Genomic DNA, 26048 nt, shown 5'->3' with positions numbered 1-26048 from the left:
ATCTTGGATGCAGAGTTGTGTGAGGTCAATAGCACACATGTAGTGAGTGAACTTGTGGTGGGTAGTTCTAATTCGGTTTCCTATCACAGTGCAATTAGTGAGACAGAGAGCTTGCATAGGAGGTAGGGGTTACAAAGGCATTATGTGACCAATCAGGTGAAGGTGAGTGAAAGTGACATCTCTTCAACTTTTGAGCATTATGATGTGGTCCGTCAGATGTTGGCTATATGTGGTTGGGGTGCTCCTATGTTTGATGAGCACGATGATTGTACTCTTTTTGTAGCAAAGGTTCATGCGCTTCGAGAGGCTGTCAAGATCTTGAAGCATAACTATTCGTAACTAGTTTATGAAAGTGATTACCTTCTGTAGTGGGGTAGCACCTGTTATGAGACATTGTTAGCGAAAAAGGAGCTGGTTGAGCTCACCCAAGAGCTTGAGGTGACTGTGGACTCTCTTCAATGTACTCAATTGGTTCTTTAGGAGTCACAGTCATGATTGGATGAGATGACCATGGATTTGGAGCATGTTTAGACCACACCAACCCCAAATCTAGTTCAATTGCATATTGTGGTTGGTGGTGAGTTTGCTTCTATGGTTGGGAACGATGGACGTGATAATGTGGCCAACATATTCGTCCAACATATGGGTGTAGTAGGTACAAAGAAGGTGAGAGCATCAGTAGAGACAAGCTCTCATGGTGATTTTCTTCCTTCTGCCGGAAGCAAATCTATTTCTTCATTTTATATAGCTAGTACCATTGGACAGTTGGCAGGGCCACATTTTCAGATGGATCAGTTGTGGGTCGTAGGGGAGTAGGTTGATGCTTCCACATATAATTTCTACTACACAAAGTCTTTCATGGAGTATCTTTTCGAGAGTTCATATATATAGGAGGATTCATACAAATTGTCTAAGCGTACTCTCATCCGAGGCTCTCGTGCCATTTGGAGGTTGTTGGGAAAGATTGTAGAGACTCTGTCTACTATGCTTCCCCACAGGGATTTCGAGGTTGGGTTTGCTGAGAGGATTGCCCAGGATCCCATCCGACCAATAGTTCAAAGTTAGAGATTAGAGCAACCTTTTAATTCACAAACAGATACTAATGAGACCTTGACAGAGATTGGGAGCTTTTATCAACATTACACTATGAGGAGCATTGATTACTTTTATTTTGACCCATAGGTAGAGGATTTGGTTTCACGTCAATGCAGGTTGGCTCCAGTTTCATACATCCACTATGGGATGGGTTAGCACCATCTTTTGCAGATGGGATTGATAGTTGCAAATTAGACCCCTTGTAGCATCTACACACTCAAGACAATTTGGCAGAGGTTGGAGTTGATGGTAGTGTTTCAAGTACCTATGGTCGTTACCATCTCCATAGTGCAGTTGGGTGTGAGTATCAATTTGATGGGGACTTAGGTGTTGATAGATATGGTATTTCAATTGCATTGAGTTCCGATGGGTTGTTCCCTTCATCAGCACCTCGAGTCAGTTTTTAGATGATTCTAATGTTGATGTTCGTTATTTGGGTGTTGGTGCTATAGGAGTTGCTTGTACATAGCAGGGATAGTATGCTGTTCTACCTTTGGGATCCAGGTGGATTGTGATATTCATTTTGCTTCAAGATTGCTTGGGGATAATCTTAGGGAGGAAGGACTATAATGTCCCCATTTTTAGCAAGGACTATAATCTTACGGTGTGTTTGGCTCCGTTTGAGGCACTTACTATTTATAGTAAGTCAATCTATTGGTTCCAATAAGCTCAGTTGAGTTAGAGTTGGAGGATACTCTCAGTTTTTATTTTGGGCTTTTGATTTGAGCTCTAAGAATCTTGGAAGGAGTGTCTATTTATAGTAAGTCACCCCATCAGGTTCATTCATCATCTGTCATCATCAAGATCACTTTGGTGTTGTCATATTTCGATTCTGATGCTTCTTGAGTTGTTTTCTCAAGATGGGTGAATTATTATTATTCATCTAAATACACTAAGGTTGCTATTTTTTTTGGTGTTGTTGGTTGGTCACCTCAGTATCATAGCTCATTGCAATCAAGACGAAACATTTTAAATCAAGGGAACAAGAAATAGTGGCCTCACGTGTCAGAATTTTAAGTTATGGTGGAAAAGGTCATTTTCGAAGCCAAAAGTAATTAATAAATTAGTTTATAATGACACTTTATTATATTTTAATTTTGTATGTGGGAAGCTTCCTATGTGAAGTTCATTTGGGAAACTTTGTGCCATTTGGAGATTATAAATATGAGCCCATTTCATGAGTAAAGCATCTAATTGATTATTTGCTTTTGTTGCCTGCGAAGAGTTTTTGAGTTTGCGGATTTTTTTGCCCTTGCTGAAGTATAAGGTTTTGGAATTAAGAAGTGCTTGATAATTCACAGCTGAGGTATTGTGAATTAGTTCTAAGAATTGTCTGAATTAAATTATAGTATTTCCCGACTGTTATTACTGCACTTGGGAATTTCATTGTGGCTGGAGAACTTGTGATTTAGAACACCATTATTGTCTATTGTTTGGCGTGGTTATAAGAGGAATGTACTGTGGCTGTTGTCCCTGTATTTGGCAGTGATTTTAGACTTTGTGGAAGGCTGCAATTAATTATTGGAGGGCAATGATCAAGTTTTAGAGCACCTGCGATCGTTTTGAGAGGTGGTTCGGTATCATTGGAGGCTGCCATCCCTTCCCTAAGACAGCATTAGGCATCAATACAGACCTGGAACCAACAATTAGAAACCTGAAATCATTAATTAGTTGCCTGGGAACTCAATTTGGGGACTGTGTTTCATGTGAGGAGCTCATATTTACTGTTGCAATCAGCATTGAAGAATGTTGGAGTAATCACAGGTTCCGCACTATGTAATTTTAAATGTCCATTGAGTTCATATAAATAATGTTGCAATAGCATTTTGATTTCAGAACTGGTTGATTAGTGAATTGTTAAAATTTAGCATTGTCTTTTCTTTACCATTATTTATATTTAAAAATTCAAAACAAGTAATGTCCCATTAACGCTATAGCTCAAAAGGAGTTGGCATGGAGTGGGAATATTTGCCAAGTGTTTGACAAATTACCAAACTATTAATTCAGTAAAAGAAATTGGTGTTATAAAGTTATAGCCGGAAAAAGGTTATTACAATGGTATTAGAACTTGCTTGCAAAGTGTTTGACGAAGTTATAACCGGTTAGGATTATTACATATCATCCTTCAACAATATAGCTACTACATGTAGTGTAGAATTTATATATCTGCAAGAATAACACTAATTAGGCCTTGGTTATTAGTAATATGAGTTTGCAGAAATGAGGGCATTTTTGGTAGGTTTTTAGGATTCTATAGTCAAACTATGCCAATGACGCAATCGTTTTCTTAAAGGAGATTCAAATAAGATTGTTTTAAAAAAGGTTCTTGACTCGGTGAGCTCTTTTTCTTTATATTTTTTTCTTTCCTTGTAATTTGGTACGAAGTATATATCATTATACTGCTTATGTCCTAAGTTTGAAGAATTATAATGGACTATATACTTTGCAGCTGGGACTGAAAGTGACATTTCAATGTTGTGTGTTTTGGTCGCCTCCTTTCCTTACTGCTAAATGTACCTCATAAGTAATTTTTGTTTATATGAAATGATCAACCTTCTCAATCTTTTTCATGAATTGATTAGGTTTGGGCATTGATTATTCATAAAAATTGCAGATTATATTATTCATTTCTCCCAATACTATATATTGTCTCTCCCTGCCAACATTTATGTGGAGATCAGCTCCCTCGATAAACTGTTGACCACACTGAAGACTTGTTCATATACAATTCACCATTTGTTCCTGTGTATCTACCATGCAATACAAATTGTTCACACATTAATGCATGTGCCGCTCCTAGTGTCTCTCCATGACAAAGTCCGGTTATGACAAGAAATATCAATTATTAAGAGTCCACAATACTGTTAGAAATAGGAAATACTAAGATGGGGGGGGAGAGGAAGGGGAAGGGGGGCGTGAATTAGTATTTCACTAACTTTTGCCCAAAACTAGATATCTTTAATAACTTTATAAATTGCATAAGAAAGTAAACTAATTATGTTGAATAGTAAACATAACCATGCAATAAAGTAACTCATAACACCATATTTTGTTAACTAAGGAAACCCTGGCCAAGGGAAAACCCCGGTGGGGATGGTACCCACAAAATGATCCACTAATCAAAAGTATTTGGTTAAAGATATTGACCACTAATCAAAATACACATTTCTTTATCGTGCTTTGTTCTACCTGTACAGTGTTGTAACCAGTAAATTCATCATGACTGTTTGTACTAGCCATGCTGTCTTGCAAACCTGCACACATCATCATCACAGTCTCAAGTAGTTGTACCTAACTCCGCACGTGTCTATGTTATGCCTATGAAGCTCGCCAATCAAAACTCTAACTGCTCTGCCAGATAAACTATATAACACTCAAACAATTTTCTAAGTCTATCATAACTTCATCTTCATGCTTTGCTCACTTCATGTAATTAATATGTTGCCATAAATGACAACATCAAAATATCTGACCTAGCCAAATTGTCAACAATCTCCCCCTTCGTCATTGATGGCAACATATGGGATGCATTATGAATCATCACATTTGTTCATTTTCTCCTCTTTGTTGTCCAATTTCTAGAACAGTGAGAACTCCATCAAATAATATATTTATTGCATCCTTTCTTCCATATCATTGGTGCTTGTGTATCGTTCGTAGGCGGGTTTAACCAATTTGGAAATATAAATATGGTTTGGATTTATTCTTTAAATATGCATATAACTATTGATGTAGCATCCATTCTTTTACAACAATTGGTTTGTGTGCTCTCATATCTTACTTCGTGGTAATAAAGGTTCAAGCCTTCCATTGATATTTGAGAGTTAGAGTCAAAAACCATTATAGATTTTTCTTCATCAATATATTGTTTGCATTATCATTTACAGGATGGCAGAATCGTAGCTCTGATACCATTGTGAAGACCCTTTTCCTGATCATTCCAAAATGAAGAACCAAAATCATCCGATGCCCTTCTTGGAAACATAGTTTCCCTCTAATATATGTGGGTGGGTGAAGATTCATGACTATTAGTTTAGTTACTTTTGGTAATTTATTTGACCTAATCTATATTTATAGTTTAGTTTAAAATATAATTTAAAATACTTATAATAAATACAAGTATAATAAAATACTTATATTATATTATTATGCTTAGTATTGATTACACTAATGACATATATGATAATAATAAATTATTTATTAATATGTTTATTTGAATTATGATTATTATTATCATTACCATATTTAGGTGGTTCATATCATTATATTGACATTGTTAGTTATATTTTATTCATTTTGATGATTATTATAACATGTAATCATATTATGTATATATATATTATAAGCATATTTGAATACTATTTATTTATTATTTATTATTATATTTATGATCATATGTATTATCGGACTTATATAGAATAGTTTATATTAATTGTCTATAATTTATTATAATTATAATTATATTTTATGTTATAGTTTAATATTTAGTTCTGTTATTGATAAATTATTATTAATATTTCTTATAAAATCTTGTTAAAATGGGGAGATGACAAGGTCTTTTTATTCCGGCTTGAAATTAGATCTATGAATGGCTCTTGGCCATCTTGAGAAGTTGTTTCTCTCGGAAACCAATCAATATAGATTTACATTCTTCTAATAATTTCCCTTATTCTCATTCCATATCTCCAAAGATGACTCTTTAGTCAGATCTATGCACTCTCCACTCTGCGGCACTTTGAAAATCTTCTCAATAACCTCTAGATCAAGGTTTACAATAACATTACCATCAGCATCCTTGATTATCTTTGACTTTGGACTTAAACGTTTCACACATTCAAGAACAAACTCTAGTTCCAAGGCAGCCACGGGAAATGTGGACACCAAGTGAATATTACTTATTTTAATACGTTTCATTTCATGACTAACAGGAGCTTCTAACCTTCACAAGAAATCAGTCATGCCCACATGTCTGATCTTTGTATCTGACATATTGTCAAGAATAGACGTGACGTGAGATTGAGTTGCATGAGCCAACTCTTTATCAAACTGGTATTTCATTTTGCCTTTAGATTTTGATGGTGAGGGCATCTCTTGTGCTTGCGCTGCAACACAAAAATTCCAAAGTGTGAACATATCATCAGAGAATATTGCCATAAAGGTTGACTCAAAGCATGGTTCAGGAACTTCAAAGATCCAATGAGATGATATCAAAAAGAGACATCATGCATATGCAGAAGATGGAAAAGAGTTCATGAAGTAGGAATGATAAGTGAAAAATATGCTTTGAGATATGAAAGTGGAATATATGAAAATGCATGTAAATGGGTTCTCAAGATGTCATTGCACATAAGATGGATTACATATAAATGCAACATGTAATCAAGAATGGAAAGTGAGATGACATGTGAATGCAGATGAAAGATGAGCTTATATGTAATTGGTTAATGAAGTGTGATTACATATGAAGGTAATGGATGCAATGTGCACTAAGAAAGGAAGGCAAAGTGAGCTTTTATAAATATCTCCAAGAAAAGGTGAAGTCCAAGTACATGGTAATACATGCAAATAACATTTTTTGACCTTTTAAAAGTTCCTTTTGGTCAAATGTGGGTTCTCAAGATGCAATTACATGTAAAGGAGATTTCATGTAATCGTGACATGTGATTGGGTGCAGAAAGTGAGATAAGTGAAAATGAAAATGGAGAATGAGATTACATTTATGTGTAGATGATAGATGGAAATACATGTAATCACATGTGAAGAATGAGATGTGAAGCATTATGACATGGAATGACGGAGGTGGAATGAAATGATGCTCTTGTTTTGGGAAAGAAATTGCAACTTCTTCAAAATGAAGAAAAACTGAAAAGCAAACAAGCAAAACACAAGAACAAACACAAAGGGAAAACATACCTTTGGCAAAAGACTCAAACATGTCAACAAGCAAGCTACTTCAATATGCAAATTCGAATTTGGAGTTTGGGAAAAAACCAAAAATATGAAAATGAACCATTTCATCATTTTTAAAGGGAAAATGCACTTTTCATGGCATCTAAATCAACAAGTGTAAAGCATCAAGCCAATACCTGCATAAAATCAGCAAGATAAGCATGAATTTAACTAGCAAGAAGGAAAATGTCCACTTGATGATTGTGTGCCAAAAATAGAGAAAGAAACTCCAATGTTGAAAAATTCTCTAACAAACTTGGACCTCTTCAACCTTGCAATGACGAATTCAAAATGAGCATCTAAAGAGGTGTTTTCCATGTATGTGCCCAAAAACGTGATCAATAAAATCCAAAACACAAAACGTTTTTGGCAAAATGCATGAAAGAAAACCCGTTTTGGTAAAAAACGTGGTTCTAAAAGGGCATTACATGGATCAATTTTACCTTAGAATGTAAAAACGTGTCTTCGAATGTCATCTAGAATCGTTAAGACTCCAAAACGACTCCTTATTTGGCTAAAACATGAATTTGAAGGCCCAAATCTGGGTGTTTTTCTTCAAAATGTGGCTCCAAAAGGAGCTGAAATAAAACATTTTAGCATGAATGAGGTTGCCAAATGCACGGGAATGCATGAGGATGGAAAAACATCTCTTGATGGAAATATTTCAAGTCATTCCATAGAAGAATCTAAGAGAAATCATCAAAAATGGGTTCTTGATGGCCAATGACAAATGTTTTTGCCCTAGGAGCCAAAAACGGGTTCTTAAGAGGCCAATGCATGGATTTAATGTCAAAACGCACTCTCTAAATGCTATTACATGTTTAAAAATATGCATTTGGACTTTCTAAGCCAAAACACACTCTTGGAGTGCATATACACATTTAAAAATATGCATCTTGAGCAAAAACGGGTTCCAAGATGCATATGCATATTTTAAAACAAGCATATGTGCTTTCCCATGTTGGACGCACTCTTGGAGTGCATATGCATATTTTGAAAATATGTTCTCTGTGTAGCTCATTCTTGAGGTTCATTGCATATTTTGAATAAGAAGCATTCACATGCCTTTAGTTCAAAAGCTCATTCTCCAAATGCATTTGCATGTTTTAAAAATATGCAATTGGGTCTAGAGAATGAGATGCATAACTTTAAGTACTCAAAGAAGCACATGGAAATTTAATTTTTGATAAAATATTACTTAGATGGGTCATAAATAATATTTACACCATCATATTAAAAATATAATGTCCAAATATAATTTTAAAACAAGCATCTTAAGCAAAAATGGGTTCTCAAGATGTATGTCCATATTTTAAAATATGCTTGACCATGTGGAATGCACTCTTGGAGTGCATATGCATATTTGGAAAACATGCAACATGCTTAGCTCATCCTTAGGAGGCCATTACATATTTTGAATAAAGGCATTTACATGCTTTTAATTCAAAAACTCACTCTCTAGATGCATTTACATGTTTTTTAAATATGCAAATGGGTCTAAAGAATGAGATAAAATATTAATTAAATGGGCCATAAATAACATTTACACTATCATATTAAAAATCCAATGTGCAAACATCATTTTAAAAGTAATATTTTCTAGAGCATTTGATTTTAAAATAAAAAATTAAATCAAACTATATGGTTAATATGGTCTCTTAAGTGAAAAATTAAAAAGTAACCCAACTTTAAAATATAACATAAAGCGTAGTATAGTTACTTAAAGTGAAAAATCAAAAATGATAGAGTAACTTAAAAACATAACATAAAGTGAATTTATATTATATTTTTCAAAAAGTGAATGTCAATTCAAAAATATAACATGATATTTTTAATTCGTGCAGTTGCACCCAGAGAGTCCACTTTTTAGGCACTAAAATGGTCATATATTTTGATTTCCAACTCTGATTAAGCTCTAAGATATACCGAACCGAAGGGAAAATCGAAAGCAATGACTTGAGCAAAACCAAAGGACTAAAACCCAACAAACACACTCAAAAAAGGAAAAAAGGACATTCAAGGCCTCAAAAATCAAGCATAGGCTCGATAAACAAAAAAACGAAAAGGACTTGACAAAAGGCTTCATTTAAAGAATTTGTTACATGAATTGGATTTGATTAATCGATCAACATTAGCCAATTAAATAGAAAACTCAATTCAGAGAAATGCGAAATTAGTTTGAAAAAGTTTCATACTATCACCTACATTCTATGGTGACAAAATGCAAGACAACAAGACCCAAAAAAACCTAGCAAAGATGTTTGAATGCATAATACTCATCATGCTGATTAGGTGATCGCAGATGATGCAGGCGAACCCACCAGACCCCTTGACCCCGAGAAAACCTGACCTCAACCCGATGAGCTGAGAGCGATTGATACCCAGGAATACCAAGAACGAGATAAGTAAGACTCGTGTGTCTCAATAAAAAAAATAACATCCATAGTACCAACATCCATAAAAAGACCTAGCAAAGACCAAAGAATACCATTACTATTCAAACAGTGAACGGTTAAAGAGTCGCATGGCCTCTCCAACCCATCCCAACCCAATGAGCGTCATTTGGCATGGGAAGCAGGCCTAAAGTCCCAACCAAGTGGAGGATTGCCTTTGATAACCACATTAAGGCTGCAGGTAACTACCTACTTACCCTCCTGGCAGGCAGTGGCAACAAGAGCATAGGCCTGCTTGAGTTCAATAACCTGTGATTTAGTAAGATCCTCATTGAGATAAATCTTTGAAGGTAGAGGGAAAAACTTTCCGCATGCCTGAAGTACACACAATCTAACAATTCATATCAAATCCAAGCTCTGTTAATAGAAATGTCAAGCAGCCTAACTGATTGCAAAGGAATGCGTTGGCAGCATCAAAAGGCTTAACAATGGGTGGCGGAAGACCATGAACTTTCAATTTAAGCTCCCTGGACCTCCGAGCTCTATCGTCTGCCAATTTGGCCTACACTAACTCCTCAACCCCGAAGACAGGCGTGGTGTTGTTGTTGTGTTAGAGAGAAGCCCAGGTTTTAAGCTGTTGTTCACTGTCCATTTTCTGAGAATTATGTTTACTGTCTAGCTCTATTTGCTTGTTAATGATATCCTTGATATCAAAAGCCTATAATGTGCTAGAGTTCACAGCTTCCTTGAGGCCTGCGGTTTCAGAGGTAGCACATAAAAGTTTAGCAGGGAGGTCTGAGATCTATAGAGAATTGGAGTCAATCAGAGCTTGCTATTCTGTAAGTTTTGCAGATAGAGAATCATAGTTACTTTTAAGGCATGCATTCTGTAATTCAAGTTTAGTAATACACTCTATCAGTCACTGGTAAGTGAGAATAGTGGCAAACCCTACAAGAGTAGGAGGATCCATGATAGGCAGGATTGGCCACAACAATAGACTGTCTGAGGATCCACGACAAGGTTGGTCAGGAGTACACCATGCTGGAGAGAAGCAACAAACCAAAAGGAACAGGAAACCAATGCCAAAACCACTCTGAAACAAACTGAGTGAAGGCCAAGGCACAAAAACAAAGGGCAGCAAATAGAAACTCAGATCGTTCCAATTGCAATGCCCAACAAATGCAATAGTCAACTTGAATTTAAAAATACAGCTCCCACACAACCCACAGAAACAAAGAGGAAAAGAATAATAATAAGTTTCAGTACAGTACAAGCTGAGAAATATTGCTACCATTCAAAAGTAGGAATTTGCAGGTCTGCACAACACAATCTATCTGTCAAGACCCTACCGCAAAGTTGCCTAACAACTTCCCAAGCTCTTGCGCACTATAGAGCAGCCCTATATAGGCTTTCAAGGGAAGCAATTTACAGAAAATGAATGTTTTTTACACTAGAAGTCTGAAACATTAAAGTAAGAGTAGGACCAGTTTCTTCACAAATGCATCTCTTAAGCCTGATTCAACCATGGGTATCACCAGTAAACTTTGATATAGTTTGGACTCTGTACACCACCTTAAGACAGAAAAATGTCCAAAAATTAAACAACCATGCATTATAGACCCCCCTACAATAACCATAGTCAACAGGTACAACCTGCCATGGTTTGAACCCCTTAATTGCTCAATCGCTGCAAAAAGTCACTGAAAAATGCTTGGAAATTGATCTCCTGGCTCCTAAAATGATATTGGCTAGATAATAATGAAAATTCATCAAATCCTCTAGCCTTAGCATGCAAAAAGGGCATCACCTGCCCTAGGCAACTGTTTCACTAGTTTGATATATGAATGAAAAGCACTCAAACCACCAAAAATTTCTACAAAAATAACAATAATCAATCATCAAAATACCTTCATATTTTTGTTGCTTCTTGAAACCTCGAACTCTGAACTCCATGATAATTAGTGTGATTCCTCTGTAAGATCACCAAACCAACTAGGATATATATTTCATCATCAAAACTAGTGCATATTGATGATGGTTTCACTCCTCAATCGACTCCACTTCATGTATGTCAGACTTTAGAGTATCAGTAGACTCCAACTTTATAATGGGGTTTTGATTGTGAACATGCTACCAAGATTAACGAGGAGGCAGTAGAGGCATTCATTGGATGTGGAAGACCTTCACAATGGCAAAACCTTGAAGGACACTGATTTTGATACAATGTTGAGAGATGAAACTTAGGGGCAGAAGTGCACTTTCCTTTTGTTTTCTTTTTTGTATTTTCATATGGTAATTGAAATCTTCGGACATTTTGTTGTTAAACTATATGCTATTTGGTAATATGACATGTATTGACAATAAATTATGAAAGCTGTTTGAATTAAGGTTTGAGTTTTGCTAAATAGTAATTTGTTTTCCTTGGACATATTTTATCCATGTAATCGTATGAATATTTAAAATTTCCCTATATATTTTTTCCCTAATTTTTATTAATCTTTCCCTTTGTCATCCCCAAGCTATCACCAAAAATAACTGAAGAAAAATAGGGACTTGGAAACATGTCCCCCCTCGCTGTTGTCCCTATCCTAAAAACTTGGGATAACATAGAAGATCTCATTTATGACATTATTTGTGAAGTCGATGTGAAGGTGCAGCCAACAGGGTAATTTTGTGTTATTTTCTAGCTTTCAGTAGTTCCTTTGTATTTCAATACCATATGCTACAGGAATCTTAAGATTTACATCCATAATTGAAGTTTATGACATTTATTTTGACCATACAAGTCTTTTATCAAATTGTACTACTGCCTTTTCTAGGGTTGTATTATTGATCTGGGCAGAAGTTTGGTTCAACATTTGGTCATTACACAGATTTGGAAGTGTTTGTGATTATGTCCATTAGCATTGAATATTGCCACAATTGTTCCTAGTCCATTAAAGCATTAATTCTTGATTGATACCATATCCATCAATTTTTTATGATGATGTAATGCTTGTGAAGACTTCATAAGTTTGTTGACGTATATTGGTAGGGACATACATTTGTTCAGCATTTGCATTCAATATGATATTTTACTATTTTGAGCATAATTTTGTCTTTAAGACTGCAAATAAATAAGTAGATGAATATTTTGCTTACCTGCATATTGTTCCCATGTACCTTGTAATGTCCTTTTTTGAGACATTAGAAATTAGTTAAATAATTGAAAAAAAATTAATTAAATAATAATTTATAAACAGTAGTTGAAACATAATGACAACTTAATTTAATTATTTAATAAAGCAATCAAAGTGATTTTTTATATCGATCAGAATTAAAATAAAAGTCACTTAAGATTTAAAAGGCAAATAAATGGAATGCCAAGAGACAGGCTTATGAAGGCCAACAGTTTTCCTGGAGAATGCTATTAAAGATGGGGAGGGTTTTTCAGAACATGTTCAGATATTATTTTGGTTTGAAGAATTGAATTCCTGAAGACGAAACCCTTCACGAAACTAATCTTTTTGACAAGCGCATTCCCTCAGACTCCACTATTGTGTGTATTTGTAGATGTTCGAAATTCAAACGTGACATATGTGGACGCTGAATTAAGTTAAACATATTGTTTTCTGAAAATTTTATATTTCTGAATATTAATGGTAAAGGTTATCAGTTTAATTACATAGCTCGGTGTGGGATTCAAAGATATCTGAATATTTTATATCCTCAACATCCCATAGTATTGTGGATCCCGATTAACATCTTCCTGCCGTCTGGAATGAAGTATTTGAAAAGTTGAATGATTGGAAATATTATTATTTCACATCTCCCAGCCGTACACCTAGATTGAAATTAAATATTAGCAGGTCGACTTTTTGAGGAGACGGCTTGATTTGAATTAATTTATAGAGTCCTTCGCCGAGAGTATGTTTCCGGTGAATGGTATTTGGGCGACTTTTGATTGTCTATTCAAACCTTGACGTTAAACATTATTTTGGCCCGATGATTGCCGTGGCATGAAGATTGATAAATTTTAAATAAAGATTTCCGCGAATGTAATGGTTGTCTCATGGTTATGCCGTTCCATTGAAGTATATCTTGGACGTTTTTCTTTGAGAAGATCTAAAGCAGAAAAGAACTAGTTCAAGCCGTACGAAGGTATTATGAGAATACAGGTGTGAAGGTATTTGCAAACGGCACGTGGCTTACAACGCAATCTGGAACCATATCACTGGAGACGTAGATATAAAGTTTATTTCGCGAACTAATAAACGCCTAAACATGACATCGACAAATTTGTATTGATGCTATATTGGTTGTACCAGTTACTGGCTGGACACATCAAAGGACGGCTATTTTGCTGGTTCTAGCCAGGTTGAAGAAAGACTTTCCTTTGCTTCTCTGACTGGCCAATAGATGGTGTAGAGTTTGTGTGCCATAACTCTTGGCTGTAACAATCATGGCACATGTTATGATCTGAAAACAGCTTCATTTTATCAATGGTTCATTACTTATGATGGTGGTTATCAACTGCTGCGAAGTTTGACAGATGTTTGGGCAGAGTCCTCCCTATTGTGCAGGACGTAATAAACTTATCGTTGCTAGTCTGGAAGCTTTATCTTCTGATTCTCTGTCTAATTAATGATATTCGGAAGAAGATTTCTGAATCTGTGCTAAGATGTGGTATTACTTGGGTCAGTGATTATCTGATATATTCTCTGTGCTAAATTCTGGAAATGAAATGACATCTGGGCAATATAAAGATTGAAAGATCTCATAGGGGATATGAAATACCGTTTCCATTATCAAATTTAACAACATAGCTTAAAAATTTACCAAGAAAAATAAATTCCAAGAATTTCTAATCTGTTAAAGTTGGATTTTGTTTCTTCTGGTATCTTGTACATTTTAATCTCTCTCCTCTTTATTTGGCCTTGCATTTGATTTCAATGAATTGTGCTATCTGCTCCATTTTTTGTTCTCCCTGGCTTTAGTCCTATAGTCTCCAAGGACTGGTTTGAAGTTTGATATTATCATCTTTTTCTTAGTGCAAGTCTTCGGCATAAATTGTAGTAATTTTGTTACTATCATTATTACTAAAAAAACTTTTTCTTACTACAAGGCTTTGGCATAAATTGTAGTAATTTTGTTACTATTATTATTAATAAAAACAACTTTGCACTTGGCTATACTTAAAAACTTGGATAACTTACAGTGTGGAGCTCCTTTATTACAAGGAAAAGTCCGTTGGAGGCAAGCCAGTCTGCAGTCAACAACATTCCCATTGACTTGAATTTATCATATTAAAGAAGAAGAAGATTGCAGTATTTCCCTTCATGTAGTAGAATATGAACTACTGGGATCATAATGTTCGATTAATATTCTCATTGTTACTCTTCACTAATATATTACAACAATGGAGCGAATTTCTTACCCATTATTTATCCCATTTATTTCCAAGTAATTTCCTACCAGATTTCTGCACGGACAAAACTAAATTTTGTATGTTATTCAATAAAACGGACAGAAAGAACCTTAATGAATATATCTCCAAATAAGAGACACATTTATTGAACAAAGGATGCTCATATAAGAAATAAGAGAGTACGTAATTGTATAAATAGATGAAAAGCAGCAGGATAGTTGAGATCTATCAAATCTATTTCTAAAATGCTTGAGAAGGTGCAATTGATGACTTGGTTCACTAAAAGCATCCGCTCCCTTTTGACTTACACTTTTAAATTTGTGTCATCAAACCAGGTTGGAAGAGTTCCTGTAAACTGATTGTAAGAAAGATCTCTGGTGCATAGGAGGTCAATACTAAAATTAGTACAAATTATAAGTAAAATTCAAAAGTGACATTGAACAAAACAAAAAAAATAAAGACCAAAGTATGGGATTTCTGTTCACACATGCCTAGTTTATCTATAATTACAAAAAAACTTAGTATTTTGACATCAACACAATGATCCAATTTCAAAACATAAGAAACAGACAGAGAAAACAGCAGATTCGTCTTCTATGAAAGAATAAGATATGAGATAACGGGTGTTTGACAGATCTTAATACACTGAAAACATGAGTAAGATCTCCTAAAGCAAGACAAAATGTTTTCACCCAAGGAAACAATTGTTGTCAGAGGGCTTAAATAGCTTCGTACCAATTTTGGTTATCAACCTGTATATTTATGAAATTGTTTGATACATCCTATGCTATTATGTTAAGCTTCTGGATTTACCATGTAAAATTTTGATTGAATCAACATTTTGGATTACAGTTCATGAACCTGATGATGGATCACAAGGTGTAACCTGAAACGGTGATGCAATCTAAAATTTTACACAATAAATCCAAAAGCTAAACATAATGATTATGGCCTATGGAAATCTACTCTCTTACATCCTATACTAGGTAGAAATATATTCTAAATGTAATTTATGATAATTTTAATACAAAGTCAAGCTACTTCTGTAACATACTAATTTTCTGAAAACTATTTAACCATTAAATAAATGAAACAACATCACAGTCTTAGCTGAATGAAAAGAGTTGCAGTAATATCAGTTATTCTACTCTTTCACATGAAAGGGAAAATACAAATTAACCATAAATTATATTTCCAAATAACTAGGAACTAATTATCATTTCAACTATTAGGTTCACAAGAAATTCAGTTAAAACTACCATTTCACTTGCAATTCATAGATCTAATTTCTCGACATCTAGAAGTAAGAAATACATAATTTAAAATACATAAAAATATTTACATCAATTGAAAATATGAAAACATGAAGTAGATACCAAAGAATAAGAAGATGTTGATGTCCCTGTGTTGTGCAAGCCTTGGCATCTAAAGGAGAAGCATTGCCATGGATTTAACATCCCAAACATGGACCTTAAGTATCCCCATGCAATCTCCATTGAGAAAGGCCCTCCCTACCCTAGGAGTAGGCTTGGGACACCCCTGTCCTACCACTAAGCATCCTGCTATTAGAGAGTCAGATAGTCAGCTGTCGAGGTCGTGGACACTATCTAATCAACCTATCTTCTACCTACTAGCACTCTGACCTCTAGTGATCACAGCGGTAATCATGCCATTAACCTACCTTGGCCAAGGATTTCAGATGGGCAACATAGATGCCTAATCAACCACTGCTCAACTTAACAAGAAATTTACACAAAGGATTTCCATGAGCTAACTTAGTTACTAAATGTTGAGTGTTGTTATTGATTATATTCACTTTTCATTACAGGATTATTCTCACTCTCTCCCTTCATCTCGACCATGCCAGTCCTCATGGATGAATTCTAGGGAGGTCTCTTATGTGATATCGAGTTCATAGAGGATATACAATGCCATCTTTCATGTCAGTTCTGGCCTATGGCATCATAAATGAGTTAAGCTTTCATTCTGATTATTTCTTTATCATATGGAGTACCACCACATCTCAGATATATATTGACCATTCTCTATATGAGTTAGCACTCTTTGATAGAAAAACATACATGTTATCACATTCAAAATGCTATCACAGGCAAGGTCTTTTCACAACCAGATAGTTCAATAGAAAGAAGAATACTCAAGTTGAAACATTCTGATTGTGGATTCCAAGGAAAAATGTTTACAGAAGCCCTCTCTATGAGGCAAGACGGCAAGTTCAAAATGCATGACTTAAGCACGATAAACAGTATTTAAAATTTAATGCATGACCTAAGATCGATAAGCGCGATTTGGAAATATGAATGTGATGGAGTTAGGTATATGCTACCTGCCTGTGCTACCAAAGCTTTCAATTTTGTCTAGTATAAGGAATGTTGGACTATCTCATAGGCCCGGCTAATTCAGAGACAGTCGTCGATTATGATCACACTATTGCTTGGAAAGAGCAAAGAAAACATTGCATGAACAAGAACGAATTACTGTGAAAGTAAAATTCATAGAAGAACTTCCCAAGAGGGGTGAGAAGCAATGTATATAATGCACCCTTAATGAAGCGAGCAAGATAAGCAAAGAGACACCCACGTGCATGCTCAGTTACGCAAGAATGATTGAGGTGGCAAAGTGTTTGCACAGGCCTTCTAATTCAGAGTTGAATAAAAAGAAACTTAACATATACCTCCATGCCATAAAAGAGATATGAAAAAGGTGGTAGCTCAAGGAAAATAAATAAACCATTGCCAAGGTTCAAAACAAAAGAATAAGGGTGGTGGCAACAAAAATCTTCATTCATGCCTTTATATATTAATGTTGCCCCTTTATATTCATGCTTGTTTGAGTAGCCTTAACATGTATATGTATGTATGTATGTATATGCTAAATAAGAGATTTACATACGTGTGTGTGTCTGTACATACGTACATGTTTTATACCCACACAAGTAGGAGTATAGACATGATATTATTATACTAACATGATAGAATTTGCAAGATATACTGAGATAGTCCACATAATGAAGGTGATCTTTCTTATTTGATTTTTTATAATGTTATAATTTAACGGATTAGCTCATGGTCATCCTTTGTACATTCTTGTTTGTCTAGTTGTTTCATCCTTGATCCAGGTGGTTAGATATCATAGATCATGGTTTGACAATGGGTTTTGGTGTCCCATTCCTAACTCTCATTTTGGCAACACTCCCCCTTTCATCGTGCTCTTCCAAAAAGGAAATGGTTTCGACGTAATAACATATATTCATAATTTGAAATATAAATAAAATATCACATAATCTCTTTCATCCCAATTTTTGGCTCAATTTAAAAACGTCCATATAGCCGTTGAGATTCCATGTGAGGTCAGTTGATAGGTAAAATTATTTATGATCATATGAAATGTTAAGTTGGTTCATCATTATAATTTCATACGAGGATGACATGTAAGTTAATCGTTATTATTGTGATCTTGAAATCTTGGAAAGATGAAGTAATATGGTGGTTAGCCATTATGATAATTTATGAATAATAATTTGTTATACTAATTGTGATTATAGTGAGAAATATGATATTCTCATGGAAAAATTATTTTCTACAGGAGCACGTTGAAGTGGAGAAGCATTGCCAGAAAGGAATCGGACATGCGGAGCACCATCATCACTAGGCAAATAGGTACGAGTCATGAACCACAATGGCTAAAGGAAAATGGTTAGACAAGCAAGAGTGTACATTGGACGACCATTAGCTAACCTGTTAGATTATATATATCATTTAATAATAAAAGAAATCACTAAGCATGAATTGAAATTTGACCAAGTTTGTACCTTTGTAATTGTGTTGTTGGAGCCTCTTGGTGCATAAGCATGTCTTATCATATTGATGTCATGATACCTAAATATCTATACATGTACATACATCTATATGTGTACATATGTAAACCTATTTTATATATATAAGGATGTATATGCATACTTGATATTTGGCATATATGTAAGAAATATATAATTGGGGTTTTACACATGTACATGTATATACATACATACACACATATATAGGTATCTATAGATACCATGGTGTTATATACTAAGACAATATTATTATTTCTTTCACCTTTGACGAGGGTCTTGATTATTATTTTTGCCTTCAGTGGCCCTCTATATTTCTTTCTTCTTCCATCGGACTTAATTAATTTTGGAGATGGCCTTTTAAATATGATAGCCACGTGAACAGATGGCTTTGTTGTAACTCCTAGCCACCTCAACTTTTCTTGTGTAACCGAACATACATAGCAATGAGCCTTTTATCTATGCTTATGATGGGATTCTTATTTTATCCCCCATCTCTAGCTTGCTGCTCTTCAATACTCCTACTTGCGGGGAAGTTTCATATTTACAAAGCTATTGTTTCAATCCGAATCAGAATGTATGTCTGTGCTGCATTGAGTGTGTATGATTTATTGCTCATACTACCAGCTTCCATTCCCAAGACAAAGTTATTCTTTCATTGATGCACGGGATAACAAGCTCCCATCTCCAACATTGATTGACCACGAGATTGAGCTTGAGTCAAGCTAGATACTCTCACGTCATGTTTATAATTGATCTTCTTGTGCTATTCTAAATTCAAGCAATAAATTAAACAGTTTGGTCTGTTAAATGAAGGAAACAATATCAATACTAAGTCCAGGAAATGGAATGATTACAAACCCGCGGATTTCCTCCACTTTTGTTTATTTGTATAATATAAGAAAAGTGCTAACTGCAAGTATGTGTAAGTATTCTTTTGATCTCTATTTAAGAGAGCCGAATTGTACAAGGGTATCGTCAATATAACTTTGAGATAAGTACACCATCCATGTGTTAATGAATCAAATTAGAAAGAACCATATTTCTCGTCTAGAATGCATTGACTGCGAATAAAGAATGTTTTCAGTACTCTTATGAAAGACAAGTAATATATATCTTTTGTTGCAGCCATTGACCTAGGTGTGTGTGTGTGTGTGTGTGTGTGTGTAGAGGCAAATTACCCAAGCATTCATCTAGGAAGACCAATATGGTCGAGATGAGGGTGTGTGTTGATACTCATTAAACCCTCAAGTACATCCTTGCATGATAAGAGAAATAAAAATCAGTAACCAATAAGCAAGTAAATTAAAAGAGTTCAAACTAAGTCAACTCATGGTAGTCCAATGTTTAGTTCTTGATGACTAGTTGAGTGGTGGGTTGACACTATGGTACCAGGATGCCCAACAGTTGGGCAAGGTGTTCCCTGTCTATTTCCGGGTAGGGAGGGCCTTTTGTAGATGAGATTGTGTGGGGATAATTAAGGGTCCAAGGTTGGGAGGTTAAGCCCCTGACAATGTTTCTTTTCTCCACAAGATGTCAAGATAAGTTGTGCATTCAAACATCTATTGGTAACAGGTATTTTACTTTTATGATGTTTATACAAGTAGAAGTTATAAAGGATTGATTTATATCATCAATTTAGTTATTTCCTTTAAATGAAAGCAACTTTTCTTGTCAATGTAATTGGTAACCAGTTAGATCAGTTGATCTTCCAACTGAGCATGGAATATATCTATATGCAAGGGATAGGTTTATCTAATGGAATGTTATATCAGTCTTTCATTTATGTGAATATTGAAAATGAGCTTACCTTCTAACTGCATGTTATTGCCATAGTTAGCAATAGAAAGAAAAAGGAATGATACAGTGGTATTTGATGGTCTAATTGATACATTGGTATTTGATGCCCTAAATGATACAGTGGCATTTGATGCCCTAAATGATACAGTGGTATTTGATGCTCTAAATGATATAGTGTTATTAAATGGTATTTGCATTTTGATAAAGTGGTATAGCTATTTGTTCCTAAGCGGTATATATGGACTAACCTAGGTTTTGCAAAAGCATCCCTAGACGGATTTCGATTTTGAATTCTATGATGTGTAGATATTAAATTCATTGATGGTGTCTTCAATTGTTAGTGATGAAATTTTCGTTTAACTAATTTGTAACCATTAATCTCATTCACATGAACAGAGTTGTTATAACTATCTTCCTATGAATATGAAGTATTAACTATATTTGTTTAAAATGTTAAGATGTTAGTTAAGACCTGGTGAAAGTGGATTTTACATAATCATTTTTAATTTCTAAGATATTCATTTTTTCAATTTGCATCATAACAGCTATCTAACATGTCACGTAAAATAATAACTACTAACCGAAGTTTCATTTCACATGTATGAAATATCTCAACAACTTTATCGATAAATCAATTTAACATGAATCATTTATCGCAACAACTTTACCGATCAACTAGCTTCACATGAAGTCTCAATGGCTAGAAGATTGTTTTAAATTAAGCAAAAATTTGGGATGTAAGAGCGTGATAACTTTGTACCACGTGTCAATAATGCTGAAACTGTGATTCTATTGAAACTACTACTGATACTCCCCTGAAGCAACTGGAACAAGGTGAGTCTAGTCATACTCTCACTATTGGGAGAGTTGAACAAAATCAAGATGACACAGAAAGTAGAGTGGGTACCCATGACTATGGGGGAATACTTCAACATACCTCCATGTAGTACTGATTCTCAAGAGTATGAGTTTGATTCTCTCTCGGATGCAACTTCTAACAAAGATGTGGACATGGTGTACACATGAAAACCTGCTCGAAGTAGGAAAGCGGTCTAGGGTTCAGTTTGACGAGTCTAACTCTACCAATGTCAGCTTGTCTTCGGTTAATGTCGTTAGGAATCAAAGGGATTTGAACATACCTCTAGACAAAATTGCACTAAGCCTTGACTTACTTGTACATGTTTTTGATGACTACGTCATGAATGCACTCGAACCAATCACTTCTCTTCCACTTGTCTATCCTGAGCTAATAGACTAGAACACAAACTCTACATCTAGTGAACTCCCCATGTTCCAAAATGACTATGCGCTCGCCTGTTACCTAAATGTTTTTGAACCTTTACTGTCTTCCACCAGTGAACACAATGTAAACATGACTGAAGCTGACATCAATTATCTTAGTCATACAATCAAAAAGAAAAAAAGCAAGCATTCTGATGGTTAAAACCACACTGTGGTAGTATCAAAGCCTAAAATAGTAAAAAAGAAAAGACGTATTTGAAGGTGAAAACCTCTCTGAGGTACCTAAAGATGGGTTATTTGATGTGTTTCCTAGTCATTTTCAAGAAAGGTCATCGATGCTCATCCGCACATCATACATCTTGCATAGTCACTATCAGCTGAAGAGAAAGAAGAGTTCGCTGCCTTCTTCTGGGAGAAGAAAATTAACTTTGCATGGACATACTCAAATATGTCGGGTATAGAACCTGATCTCATCAAGCATCACTTGTCCAATGTACTAGGTGTGAAACGTATGAAACAAAAACTCTAGAAAATGCATTTGCATATGGCACTTTTGGTCAAAGCTTAACTGGAGAAACTACTGAAAGACGGGTTCATTCGAGCCATCAACTATGCTGAATGCATCTCTAAAATAGTCTCGGTCTCTAAACATGACAAATCCATAAGAGTCTACACTGACTTTAGACACTTAAACAAAGCATGCCCAAAGAATGACTTTCCACTACCTAACATCAACATGATAGTTGATATGACGGCTAGGTATGAAATGTACTCACTAATGGATAGTTTCTTTGACTACAACCAAATTAAGATTGCACCAGAAGATCAAGAAAAGACATCCTTCACCTGTGCATGGGGGAAATTCTATTGGAACATGATGCCATTTGGCTTGAAGAATGTTGGAGCTACATATGAATGAGCTGTCACAACAATCTTCCACAATATGATGCACAAAACAATGAAAGATTACGTTGATGATACTCTAGCTAAAAACATGTAGCGAAAGACTCATCTTAAGATCCTAGGTCCTATAATTGACATCATGGAAAAGTTTAGTCTCAAACTAAATTCCTAGAAGTACACATTTAGAGTCATATTAAGAAAACTGCTAGGATATATTGTTTCTCCAAAAGGCATAGAGGTGGACCGTGAAAAGGTCCAAGCTATCATGGAAATGCCTCCACCTTGGAATATTAGTTAGATGGGAGGACTTCAAGGTAAACTCCAGTCTATTCATTGGTTCATCTCACAGCTAGCAAACAAATCACAACCATTCACAAAGACTCTGCATAAGGGTGTGACTTATAAATGGAATGAAGAGTGTGACAAGAGCTTAACACAGATTAAGCAATATCTTGCCAACCCACCTATATTGATGCCTCCTATTCATGGGAAACTTCTCATTTTGTACATCTTTGCAACTGATTCGTCTTTGGGTGTCCTATTGGCTCCAAAAGATCAAAACAATAAAGAACGAATCATCTACTACATCAGTCGTACACTGGTCTCATATGAAATGAACTACAGTGTTAGTGAGAAAGCTTGTATGGCAGTTGTCTTTGCTTCTCAAAAGCTTAGACACTACATGTGATGATCTACTTCCCAATAGTGGACATCGTAATACTCTTATCTTTTGTGACCTCTAATTTCCACTGTGCCAAGTTGCTGAAATGAGTCGTATGGTGGGGAAGAGAGAGACCAGAAGGTGTAAGATCAGGGAATTGGCATATAGAGTTAGTATTCAGCCATACGGCAGCAGTAAGAATGGTTTGTACAGTGGCCAAGACAGGTCATATGGTGGCAAGGACAAGCTGTATGATGGCAACCAGAATAGTCCATACGGTGGTAAAGGACAAGGCTGTACTATGGCGAAAGACAAGGCTGTATGGTGGTAAAGGATAGGTATGTACATTGGTAAAGGACAAGGCCATGTGATGGTAAAGGACAGGGCCATACAGTGGTAAAGCATAAGGTCATACGAAGGTAAAGGATAGGGTCGTACGGTGATGAAGGACAGGGTTGTACAGTGATGAAGGTCAAGGTCGTACAGTGGTAAATAGTTCTAGTTTGTCTATTCTCCTAAAGTACAAAAATCTCAATCATGCAATCTAAACTTAGAGATCCAAATTCATCAAATAGAACCAAACAATAATGGAGATTAGAACACAAATAACCTTCAGTTAGTATATGCCAAAGATGGTGCTCCGATTTGCCAGATCCGAGTGAAGTATTACAGGCGACGGAATAGGGTGAAGGTTGAATCCCACCGAAACCGGAATAGCCAAGTAGGGAAGATCTTTCACTTCCAAAATGATGAACAACAAAGAATCCCAACTGGAATTCACAATACAAAGAAATAATCCAAATTGCATGCCTACGACTACCTACAAGTCGTGCTTAAACACCCTTCGGAAAACTTTCCAAGGGTGTACAAAGATAGCCGACGGCTAAACTTACTTACAGAAACAAAACTAAAATGGCTCCGAGATATTTTAAATCAATTGGCCCATTAACAAAGATTTGATTAATAAACTATTTTATGATGGGGATATTATAGTCCTCCTGTCCCAAATTTTGCTTGCCCTCAAGAAAACGCAATACCACATGCTGAAGAATGTGCTCACCTTCCCAAATTGCAACGTCCAACGGCAAGTGTTTCCAGCATACCAAATATTCCTTCACCGTTTGGTTCCACAGGGTCTTCTCACGTACTTCAATAATCTCGACTGGTTCCAATATGAGTTTTCCTTCTTCATTGAGTGGTGGTAGGTTTGTAGCTACCGTGACATTCTATCCCACAGATTTCTTCAAGCAGGAAACATGAAAAACATTATGAATATGGCTCCCCTCCAGAAGTTCCAGCTCATAGGCGACTTCACTGATGCAGCGAACTACATGATAAGGGTCATAAAATCATGGCTTCAGTTTTTCTTTTCCCTTTTCTTTCAATAAGGATTGTCAGTATGGTTGGAGCCTGAGGTGGATCAAGTCTCCTACTTCAAAACTCCTCTCTATTCGATGTCTGTCAATGTACATCTTTTGTTGATTTTGTGCCTGTTGTAAGTTTTCCTTTAGGTATCTTAAAATGTCATGTCCCTCCTGAAGCCAGTCCATCACCCTTGGTGCGCAACTGTCTCCCAAAACTCTATCGATGAAGGAGAGGGGTTCATACCCGTATAGAGCTTTGAATGGTGTCATCCCGATAGACATGTGGTACATGGTATTGTAACAATATTCTCCTAGGTGTATTCATTTGACCCACGCTCGTGTTGAAACGTAGTTCTGAAGGTAACCTTCGAGCCACTTGTTCACAATCTTCGTTTGTCCATCTGTCTAAGGGTGGGAACTCATACTTGGTGACAATTCTGTCCCTGCCAACCAAAATAGTTCTATCCAGAAGATATTGATGAATCGCCCATCCTGATCATTGACAATGTTTCGAGGTAACCCATACAAACGAATGACTTCTCTAAAAAATAGATTGGCAACTTGTGCGGCCTAAAAATTTGAGCGGATGGTGAAGAAATGTGTGTACTTTATCAATCTGTCAACCACAACGAAGATACAATCCTTTTCGTTCACCTTGGGAAGTCCAATTATGAAATCCATCAAGATGCTTTCCCACTTATGTTCTAGAATTGGCAGAGGTTGCAGTAATCCAGTAGGTAGAGTATGTTCGGATTTTTTCTACTGGCAGACTACATACTGCAATACATCTCCTTTAAGTCCTTTCCATGAAAACCTCTCCTTGAGACATCTGTACATTTTGAGGAAGCCCGGGTGTCCTACCACAGGTGATTCATGTACCTCCAAGATTTTCTACTTCAATTTAGATTTCGGCACTAAAAATATCTCGATTCTTATAGTAAATGATGTCATCCACCACTTTGTACCGATCATCCTGGGTGTTGCCATCCATTAGCTCACAAGAAAATGTGTTTTTGAAACATTCCACCAACAAATGTGCTTTCCAGTCAGCTGAAATCTAGGTTAGTAAGCAGATGGTGGGTTTTCTAGACAAAGCATCTACAACCACATTGTTCTTTCCTTTTACATATTCAATGCCAAAATCAAAAGCCTGAACCTTGCTTACCCATTTTTGTTGCCTCTCGTTCAAGTCCCTTTGCTTTAGAAAATATCTCAAACTATTGTGACCTGTACGAGCGACAAACTTTTACCCACCAGATACTATCGGAACTTGGTTAGTGCGTGTACGATGGCCAACATCTCTTTGTCGTAGATGGAATATAAGCATTTTGTTTGTGTAAATTTTTTGCTCTCATAGGCTATGGGGTGTCTATCTTGCATCAGT

The 26048-nt window shown here is 35.7% G+C and overlaps 1 protein-coding gene across 3 annotated transcripts in view; it reads right to left on the bottom strand.

The window, feature by feature from the left end:
- Nucleotides 1-26048, bottom strand: part of LOC149529190 (putative LRR receptor-like serine/threonine-protein kinase At1g56140) — a 130791-nt gene that overhangs the window by 13694 nt on the left and 91049 nt on the right. For all 3 annotated transcript variants that reach the window (XM_089811645.1, XM_089811646.1, XM_089811647.1), the window contains exons 14-16: nt 15153-15218; nt 14854-14898; nt 14633-14682 (exon numbers count right to left, since the gene is read on the bottom strand). In XM_089811645.1, coding sequence (XP_089667771.1) covers nt 14633-14682; nt 14854-14898; nt 15153-15218 — 161 coding nt within the window. The remainder of the gene's footprint in view (nt 1-14632; nt 14683-14853; nt 14899-15152; nt 15219-26048) is intronic.

The sequence above is a fragment of the Cupressus sempervirens genome, chromosome 11, assembly GCF_028749045.1.
Source record: "Cupressus sempervirens isolate cs-2001-9-10 chromosome 11, ASM2874904v1, whole genome shotgun sequence".
NCBI lineage: Eukaryota > Viridiplantae > Streptophyta > Pinopsida > Cupressales > Cupressaceae > Cupressus > Cupressus sempervirens.
Note: the sequence above shows the minus strand (reverse complement) of the source record. Positions and strands in the feature narration are given on the sequence as shown.